The sequence below is a fragment of the Octopus bimaculoides genome, chromosome 2 (assembly GCF_001194135.2).
Source record: "Octopus bimaculoides isolate UCB-OBI-ISO-001 chromosome 2, ASM119413v2, whole genome shotgun sequence".
Lineage (NCBI taxonomy): Eukaryota > Metazoa > Mollusca > Cephalopoda > Octopoda > Octopodidae > Octopus > Octopus bimaculoides.
This window is the reverse complement of record NC_068982.1, coordinates 115,572,394-115,582,704: the sequence shown is the minus strand read 5'-3', so window position 1 is coordinate 115,582,704 and position 10,311 is coordinate 115,572,394. Positions and strand designations below refer to the sequence as shown.

At 33.5% G+C, this 10,311-nt stretch overlaps 1 protein-coding gene across 15 annotated transcripts in view; it reads right to left on the bottom strand.

Annotated features, from left to right (window-relative positions):
* Positions 1-10,311, bottom strand: part of LOC106879353 (spectrin alpha chain) — a 93,630-nt gene that overhangs the window by 27,790 nt on the left and 55,529 nt on the right. For 10 of the 15 annotated variants that reach the window (XM_052978633.1, XM_052978636.1, XM_052978635.1 and 7 more), the window contains 9 exons: positions 10,101-10,246; positions 9,256-9,454; positions 9,007-9,114; positions 8,745-8,836; positions 8,462-8,606; positions 7,151-7,267; positions 6,987-7,051; positions 6,313-6,412; positions 2,959-3,024 (listed from right to left, as the gene is read on the bottom strand). In XM_052978633.1, the coding sequence (XP_052834593.1) occupies positions 2,959-3,024; positions 6,313-6,412; positions 6,987-7,051; positions 7,151-7,267; positions 8,462-8,606; positions 8,745-8,836; positions 9,007-9,114; positions 9,256-9,454; positions 10,101-10,246 (1,038 nt within the window). The remainder of the gene's footprint in view (positions 1-2,958; positions 3,025-6,312; positions 6,413-6,986; positions 7,052-7,150; positions 7,268-8,461; positions 8,607-8,744; positions 8,837-9,006; positions 9,115-9,255; positions 9,455-10,100; positions 10,247-10,311) is intronic. The other 5 variants (XM_052978641.1, XM_052978642.1, XM_052978643.1 and 2 more) reach the window with 1 other exon arrangement.

Here is a 10,311-nt window from a genome sequence, read left to right as displayed (position 1 = left end):
AGTTCGACCCCAGTATACAACTGGTACTTAATTTATTGGCCCCAAAAGGATGAAAGGCAAAGTCAACATCAGTGGAATTTGAACTCAGAACGTAAAGACAGACGAAATGCCGCTAAGCATTTTGCCCAGCATGCTAACACTTCTGCCAGCTCGCCGCCTTTCCATTATAATTGAAGCAGAACTGATTGCATTCAAGAACATCCCATATTTTATTTGGGAGAAATAATTTTAGCACTAAAACCAACATTTGAATAAATACCAAAAACAATAAATAATAATCCAATAAATGGAATCCTCTTCCATTCAAGTGCACATGCACCAACTGTTGAGACATAATGGATCACTAACTGAAATACATGCATTCATTTAGAAGATTACTGGATTAAAGAATAGATAATTAACAAGCAAGCAAAGCAAAAATCCTATCTGAGGCCTTAAATTTCCTTTTGTAAGAATTTTCTCCCTTCCCTTCATTGTGCACCCCAAATGATTGCACAAAACAGGGGAAGTAAACTTGTGGTTATAAAAGAAAAATAGTAAATAATTTGCAACTAAGAAATAAAATTATGCAACTTAAACTAAAAAAAAAAAAAAGCTGAAAGAATTAAACAAGTTTATTTCCGAGTTGTGGACATTTTTATTTGAATGTCTTCATTCACTAGCAGTACTCCTCCATTCTCATAGAGTCATCCAAAACTACAGCAATTCAAATATCTTGAGACAAACAATAATTATAAGAGGAAATCAGATCACAATGAAATTGATAATTCTAGATTATCATTTAATGAAATAGGTAATGGCTTGAATATTGGGAATGTAAGGAAAGAAGAGATTGTTAGAAAAATAACTGAAAGCTGAAAATGATGTGTAATTATTGTGGAGACAGATTACTGTTGCAATATAGACTGTCTAGCTTCTTGTCAAGTAATATTGCAGTGATTTAATTTTAGAGGGGAAACAAGTACAGAGGCGGAAACAAGTACAGAGGGGAAACAAGTATATAAACTTTTGTCAAACTGAATTAGTCGAAAATACACATAGCACTTTTTGAAACTAATCTGTGTTAATTAGTTGTAAAGCCCAAAATATTCTTTACTGATGGTAGCTGAAGCTAAATGTAATTGCATGCAAATTTGAAAACAGAACACATTCATAAGTACTAAAGAGCTAGTTTAAAGTGATACTCTGCTACAACATGCAAATCTCAGCAGAAATGAAACTGTCTTTGTAACTACCCAGTTCAATTTTGCTATACTTTATCTTCAATAAACATAATAATGAACATGAACAAATTAAGAGAAATGATACAGAATCTGTGTTTTAGATGAATAACTGACACTATCAACAAAGAATTAGCAAATTTCACTGAATAAATTATGCAGATGTCTAAATTTTTCTATGCCAATAAAATAATTCAGAAAGAAGCAAACTTTGAAGTTACAAGAAAGAGGCAGAGATGGAGAATGAATGAAGATAATATCCAGAGGTGTGCTTAAATACTTTAAAATATTTGCTATATATTAACTGATAATTGAAACAAAAGTTTTGCCTATTATGTAACAGAATGATAAAAATAGTTTCAGACAGTAATCTTTAAAAGAATTAACTAGATATAAAGATGGTCTTTTTTTTTCAAACATCCTACAAACATTTCATTGTGACATACTGAAAAAAAATTCCAAAAAATATTCTCCCTCCAACTCAATAAGCCTTGTCTCCAGACTCAAATTACAAATCTTTGAGTCGTAAAATTTCAGTTTTCATTACACAAATTCACATTATTTTTATAATATTATGGTGATACACTGCATATTAGATATAATAGCCAAGAGAAATATAAACACCAAATTCCACTACTTAAGCTTTTCCTTGTTTCCCTGATTGAAGATTTTAATGATGGTGTCTAATATACATTAGAATTATCAAGTATAGAAAGTGATAAGTTGTGATATGTTTCAAATACTAATAAGTGAGGGCAGGTGGAAACAAAATAGTCATATGTAAAAATCCTCATGAAGCAAAACACACAATTTGTATTTTCTGAGTAGAAAAATAGATGCTAATGAAAGAAAGCTTCCATCTTTCAGTCACTGAGATTTTGCTTTTATCTTTATTTTTCACCAACAAACCCCTACAATATAATTCTACCATGTAATTCTAACTTAAGCATTCTAAAACCTGAGAAAGCTAAGTATTGCTGACTTTACAGTGACAGTACTAAAGAACAAACACAAGTGTAGCAGAAAGAATTTAAAGGTTAGCACAAAAGAACAAAAATTTTTTTTAATTCCTTGAACAAATTAGAGATATATGCTCAGAAAGAGAAATAGAAGGTTTCAGAAGATAACTACTGTGGTAACATCTGAAAAAATGATATGAAGAAGGTTTTTCCATAATTATTATCCCTAATGTAAATTGATACAAACATTCCAAAGCAAATTGATATTAAATTACTGATAGTGGTGATGATGACAATATTTTCCAACAGACAAATCTTAAAAATACAATTGGGAATAAATATGATCATCAAAATGCTGAAAAAAAATAGTTAAATTCTTAAAGAATTATCAGATTCACAAAAGGTTGATTAGGTTAGCAGTCTCACAACAATTGTTATTTTAAAACAATAACTGCCTGGTCTGGCAACAGCAATAGGACAAGACTATTCCAGAAAACTAGCTCCAACACAATTCAAAATTAATGACTTACAAATTTTGTGAGAATTAGCATAAAGAAATCATTTTCTAGTAAGTATGTAGAGATCATCTTTTTGTATCCTACAATAGTATATCTTCAATAATTGATATGAGGAATTTTATTTTCCTAAACTTTAGTAAGAAGTTAAAATGGTTAGATTTCTGGAAAAGTCATGCCTAAATAATGCCTGTTAAAGCAGGCAGACCTAAGTAAGGCTATATCAATGTCATTCCAACACACACAGGACAAGCTTCTTTCTACCTCATCCTCATCATCTTCAGGGTACTGCGAGATTCCATAATGGCTCACAATTTCAGAACTGAACATCTGCAAGATTGTGAGATGGTCGAGTCACTAACATCACATAATAGTCAAAACAAAAGATTTTTAAAAATGGAAGAGAATGGGGAACAGCAAACAAAATAATGAAAAGTAATAAAAAAGAAAAAAATGGTGATCATTGACACAGCAAATGTAATTCTAATGTGTATAAGTGGTGTTCTATTGTTTTGTTCAGTCATTATTTACACCGATATAGGCAGTTTCATATAGTTCTTGCTATAATTATACACAATACAAACAATATTGAAACTGTATTAGGAAGCTACAGGTCTAAATTTGATGATAGGGAGGAGGAGCTACAGTTCTGTGACATAGAAGGCAGCTGGAAATTCCTGCGAGACAGCTTGCTGAGTTCCACAGACCAAATCTGTGGCTAGTGCAAAGTCCCTTCCAGACCTAGGGTAACATGGTGATGGAACAATACTGTAGACAGGTCCATTAGAGCAAAGAAATAGGCTTGGAAGAGTTGGGGTAGCAAGAGAATGTATCAGATAGCCAAAATGGAAGCTAGGAGACAGGTATATATAGCCAAGGGAGTAGCAGAAAAGAAGTTTGCCAATGTTCAGCAATGTGAGGACCAAAGAACTGAAGCATTTATATTGCAAGACAGTATGAGAGAAAATCATGATGTCATAGGAGAGAAATGTGTCTGCATGGATGATGGTGCCCTTGCGTTTAAAGAGGAGGAGAGTCTGCCAAAGGTTGACCCAATTGAGGGACCAGCTACCCAAATCGACAGAACCCTGGTAGATAAAGCAATTAAGGATATGAAGACAGGGAAAGCACCTGGCCCATCAGGAATCACGACTGAGATGCTTAAAATATCGGGTGGTGTGAGTTATGGTCTTGTCACCCGCATCATAAATCAGGTAGTTCATGAAGGAGTCATACCCAATGACTGGTGTAGCAGCACCATAGGCAACTACTACAGGGGTAAAGGTGATGCTTTAGATAAAAATAACTACAGGAGTATCAAATTATTGGATCAGGTAATGAAAGTTACAGAGAGGGTCATAGCCCAACTAATTAGGGAGTGAGTTAGCCTAGATAAGATGCAGTTTGGTTTTGTACCAGGCAGAAGCACCACTGATGTTATATTTCCAGTAAGGCAACTGCAGGAGAAATATCCAGCCAAAGATAAACTTCTGTATTTGGCTTTTGTTGACTTTGACAGGATCCCCCGATCCCATATCTGGTGGTCAATGCGGAAACTGGAGATAGACAAGTGGTTGATAAGAGCTGTACAAACCCTGTACAGGGATGTTGTCAGTAAGGTGAGGGTTGGCAACGAGTATAGTGAAGAATTCCGAGTAGAAGTAGGGGTTCACCAAGGACCAATCCTCAGGCCCCTCTTATTCATCATAGCCCTCCAGGCAATAACAGAGGAATTCAAGACAGACTGCCCCTGGGAGCTGCTCTATGTTGATGACCTTGCTCTAATAGCTGAGTCACTGCCAGAACTAGAGACAAAGTTTAGGGTGTGGGAGTCTAGAATCAAAGGGTCTTAGGGAGCAAAAACCAAAGTCTTAGTAAGTAGGAAGTTAAATGGACGTTAAACAATGATGATGTCTGTATTAATGCCGTCTTCTCTTTTGCAGACTACAACTGATCCTTCTAATGTTCATTTCTTTTCCTCTCAACTCACTTCAGCTGTCATTTATGCATGCTGACATTATGCATCTAATGGAGTATGCTGGGTCCATTTCTATTATGTAATGTAACACATTGGTATCATCACAAAATCTGCTCTTCATTCACAGAAAAAAGTCCATTGCCTCCAGCAGAACCAGTAGTAGCCTCAACTTTTGCCACCTTGCTGTAATTCTAGCTACTGAATTCTGCAGTAATTTCTCTTTGCTACTTAAATCAAGGGATGTTCTTACTGTTAGCTATTCCTGTACATCCATGATATAGGAAATTTATTTTTCTGTCAGTCTCCCTGAGATCATATTACAATTTTTGTATACCCATGTTTGCACAGTGTACACAGTACAAAGTTTCTACAGACTCCTTTTCTGCATATTGAACATCACCACTTCCAAGATAGTAGTAAAGCTGTTTGCATTCCTTCCTACTAAAACTTTTCTATTCACATGGTTAACTTTTAGGCCTTACTTCTACACTTGGAAATCTTCCTCTAATACTTATCAGCCAGCCAGTCTTGAATTTCATTGTTATAGCTTGGAGAACTATAATAAACAAGAAGGGACTGAAAGACAAGCCCTGTGTATACCTTACTTGTATGCTTATTTCTTTGCTAAACTTAACTCTCATTTTGCAGACCGCAACCCTGCTCATAGCTTGAATAGCTCTGACCTCTCAGCTTCAGAGTATCATAACCTGTCAAAAACCTTCACAAGGGCTATGAATGCAAGGTTTAGTATTTGTTCTTAGCTAAGAATTTCTCTTGCAGTTGTTTCATTAAAAAGAGGACATCACAGATTCCTGGTCTTGACACAAACCCAAAATGAAGCTAATTTAAGCTGCACTATAATTACTCCTTCCTAAAAATCTCATTCTCTTGCAAATGAGGTCACACAAGTCATTGCAGATACTACCTACTTGCAATACATGAGTAACTAAGTAACTAGCTTGTGTTCTATTTTATCAGATATTTTCAACATCTAAGTAACTATCACTGTTGCTTTCTCTGTCTTTATATTTTTATCAGTCTTTGAAACATTATAATAGTCAACCTTAGTAGCTGTTCCCTCTAGCAAACAGAATAATTTGTAACCACATAAAAATAATTTCATTTATATAATTAACTAAAATAATACCAAAATGTTCACTATAAAAACAGAATGTTTGCAAAAAGTCTAAATATGAGTTCCATCCCTCATTCCAACACATTCTAATTTCTCTTCATTCTTCAGTTGTGCTTTTTTATGTGCTGGTTCAAGTAATGTCAAAAAGCTACCCAATTTCTTTCAGTACCTATATTCCTCACTTTCAACATCAAATAATGGGTGGTGATTTGTGAGTTTCAATAACCAGTAAACAATTACAATAATGCTTAATGCTCACCCAGAAGACTTTTTAAAGCTATTTTTGAAGTTATCTTTCACAAAAATATTAACTTATTTCAGTGTGCCAAATTCAGTGAGGGAGAAACTTTGAATCCAGGAAAAAACTTAAATACCTGGATAATTATTAATATCTAAAATAAATACAAAGTGTAAATGAAATGAAAACAATAATGTAATGGGTATGTGTGTGCGTGTGGTAATTTGAGTACTTGTTAGTTAAATGATCAGAAATAAAAACACAAACCTGATGTCTTTCTAGCAGAGCTTCAGCACCAGTAACATCTTTAGCGAGTTCATCAGATGACACAAGAGCCATCATACTAGTGATCCAAGATGTGAGATCACTGAAAGAAGAAGTAAATGCATTTCAAATATTTGTCGAAAATTTATGAAGTACTCTTCTCTGTGAAAAATCATCTCATATTTGAGTGAATAGTCTCATGAACTTAGTCAAAGTTGTAAATGATTTGAGAGTACTAAAATTCTAGCATATTTCAAGATTTGAGCCAATGAACATATTCATTCAATGTTCCACATTTTTAAAACATTAAATAAAACAAAAATACCAAAATTCAAGGAATATTAAGAAAATTTAATAAACTAGTAAGAATTGTTTTACTTGACAATTAACTAATATTTGTTTAAAGCTGAAATTCTTTAGATAAAGTTAGAAGAACAGTGATTGAAGTTTAGATTAAAATTCAAATTTCTACTAATATAAAAAAAAATCATTTGTTTCAATAAATTAAAAGAATAATGTAAACATAGTATATGAATGCATGTGTAAACACAAAAATGGCATACAACAGTGAATTCACAATGTAAAATTGGAAATGTATTCTTATACCACATATTTTATTACAAATATTTATATTATATAATTCATTTAAGATAATGAAAATCAAAGGAAAATCTTACCGATAATCACTGAGAAAACGTTGAAGGTCATAAGAATCAAGAAGTTTAGATTTTCTGGCATCAGCCTGCACAAAAGAAATGGAAAATGTCACAACATTTTTGACAAAGTGACCACAAAGGAAAACAAACTTCTGGAATTCGAAAATATGGTAATGTTTACTGACCTTTGATGTAAGTTCATTCCACATTTCATTGATTTCAGTTTGATGTACATAAATACTCTCAGCTTGATCAGCATGGCTTTCCATCAGTCTTTTGGCTGAGGAATCAAGGTCACGTACCTAAACAGAAAGCACAGAAATATTAGAGAAACAATAATAATCTCTCACAAGATTATATTAGTTTACCCAAGTTAATATGGAATAGACAAACCTACATCATTGTCTCTCTATCCACTGACTAGGCGAATTATAGATTAAACAAAAATATTGTTTCTGGTTATATATGGACTAGAAAAATCAGCAGTATCATCCGATCATCCATCTCCATGGATTGGATAAATCCATAAGACAATAAAGGTAACTAAGACAATAAAAGTAACTCCTCCCCAATAATCTACCCCTAAAACTCATTCCTCATAACTTACAGTTACCACCACTACAACCTCTCACCACTCTTGACTTCGAGGAACATTTTAAACATATTTGTAATGTAATAATGACAGGCTGAAAACCTTTATTCTTATTCATACCTGCATTAAAGTAATTTTCTGACCATTAAATCTCTAGTCTAAGAAGTACAAATCTGTCTGAACACCATACCAAATGGTTTCTGCACACAATCAGCAGTACCAAGATGTCTATCCCACATACCTTATTCCCATTAAAACTAACAATTTTGAACACATGAAGAGAGAAAGAGAGATTAAATTTCAGAAAAATGCATTTAAAAAATGCACTCCAGTAACCAACAGGATGCACTACACAGTCATTATATTACAGTGAAGAAGATAACTGATCCAACTACATACGACTTATTGGTTATCACTCGTAAGATTCTTTGTCTGAACAACTAGATTAGAAGTCGTCTACAGTGTAACCCTTTTTTTTAATGACCTTTCTCTGTCGTTTTAAAAGTTTAAACAAGTAACGGAGCAGACTTGTTTTTGGTGTCAAAATGTACGATTTACATCCTCTAAGCTCTCAATCTGAAGGTTCAGCAGCAAGTGTAGACCAAAGCATTGTGAGAAAAGGCTGCTTTGCAACAGCAACCAAGACAGAGCGCTTTAAATACACAAATAGTTGTCTGTACTCACATTGACAAAATGTTTCAAACACAGTACCATCTGAGCACTCACTATTTTCTCAGCACCAAAACATTCCATACCAAATAGTTTCTGCACACACTCTGCAGTACCAAGATGTCTATCCCACATACCTTACTCCCATTAAAGCTAACAATTTTGAACACATGAAAGGAGAAAGAGAGATAAATTTCAGAAAAATGCATTTAAAAAATGCACTCAAGTAACCAACCTTTTCTCCAAGTGCAGCAAGATCACGTTCAACACCTTCATGTTTACGTTGCAATGCTTGCACACTACTCAGATCTGTTCCATAATTGTCGTTGTTAAGTGCATTGTCCTTTTCACAAATCCAGTCTTTTGTCTCATCCACATCTCTGTTAAAAAAAAAGAAAAACAATAGATTAACCTAGTCAGACAAGAACTACTAATAAAAATACCTCAACTATTATATTTTTACCTAACAAAACAATGTCCACTTACTGTGAACTATGAACAAACTAAATAATAGTTACCTGTGGTATCTCTGAACTTCATGAGCACAGCCAAGAGTCTGCTGTTTTTCTTGGGTAACCATTTGAAGGGTTTCCCAACGGTTGTTGAGTTTCTAAAATGGAATAGATAATGATCAAACTATTGTCATATCAATTATCTTAAACTCAACAAATATCAATGTTAAACACCAAAGTCAGTTTTTGTAAGCAAAATGAACATACATAATTAAAACAAAATTAAGCACAAAAGCCTGAAATTTTGTATAGGATTAAAATAACTTACAGCAATCTGTTCCCTGATATTCTCAGCAGCTTCAGTTTGTCCCATAGCTGTTAATCTATCGGCAATAGAATTCAACTCTTGTAGGCGGACCTCATTGGCTTTCAAATCCTGTTAAAAATTTCAAAATATTTAGTAAATGTTTATAAGCAGCATATACTTTAATAATTTTAATAATAGAAGACAAATGCATACAAGAAATAAAATAATGACAGTAAAAACATTCTAAGTTTTATTATTATTTTTAGGTACCTTTTGGAAGTCATCGAATTTTTTCTGCATTTCTTCAACTTGTTCCAGATCTTCTCCAACATCATGCTCTACAACAATGGTTTCCTTTTCAGTAATCCAAGAAGCTAGTTCAGCAGCTTCTCGCACTAGTTGGTAAGCACGGCAAGATTCCTGAAGCTTTGTACGACGTTGATCAGCAAGGTCAATTAAGCTAGCATATCTGAAAAAATTCAAAAGTTCACTATGTCAAAAACTTTTTGAATAACTATTTCAGTTGGAATATTCCAAACAGACATGTAAAATAGTCTCCAACCTGAATATAGACGGATTTTTTAAAGAGGAAAAAAAAAACAATTTTTCATTATAAAACATTTAATACTGTCCCATCAAAATAATGAGTGACACTAATAATGTAGTCAATTTAGAATTCTCAAGAACAGTAAATTTTTTTCCTATCAATTATATAACACCAAGCAGCAAAGCTAGCCAGTGCAACTACACCTCAGTCGTAGTACATGGTATAATTTATTGTCTCCTAGAATGCCTGCTTTCTTTTCTTTGTGAAAAAAAAACCTAGATCAAAAAATTATTTTGGCTCTGAATAATTATTAACATTGAAAATAATGGTAATCACCTATTTTCTGATCCTGGACTATATTCAGAAGAGTTTTGGGATTTAATATCTCGCATCACACTGCAGACCCTGCCTCCTACATCATATTCCATCTTTGCCCCATAAAAGACTTCATCAATTTGGTGATACTAAAAGTCATCTTGCTAATGCTAAATTTTAATTGGTTGCATTTTAACATAGCTAATATGCTGCTTGGCCAGCTTATTCACATTTTACTAAAACTGCTACTTACTGGGTCTCAATTTGATTCTGTCGCACAGATATAGTAAATTCATCCATCAGATTGTTTCGACTTGCAGAGAGACTTGGATCTAATTTCTTCACATATGCAGCAGGTACAAATCCTTGGCGATCATTAACTTCAACTTTCCACCATTCCTAAAATAAAGACAATAGCAAGAATGGAAGTGTCTTTGTGTATATTATATTATATATATATATAT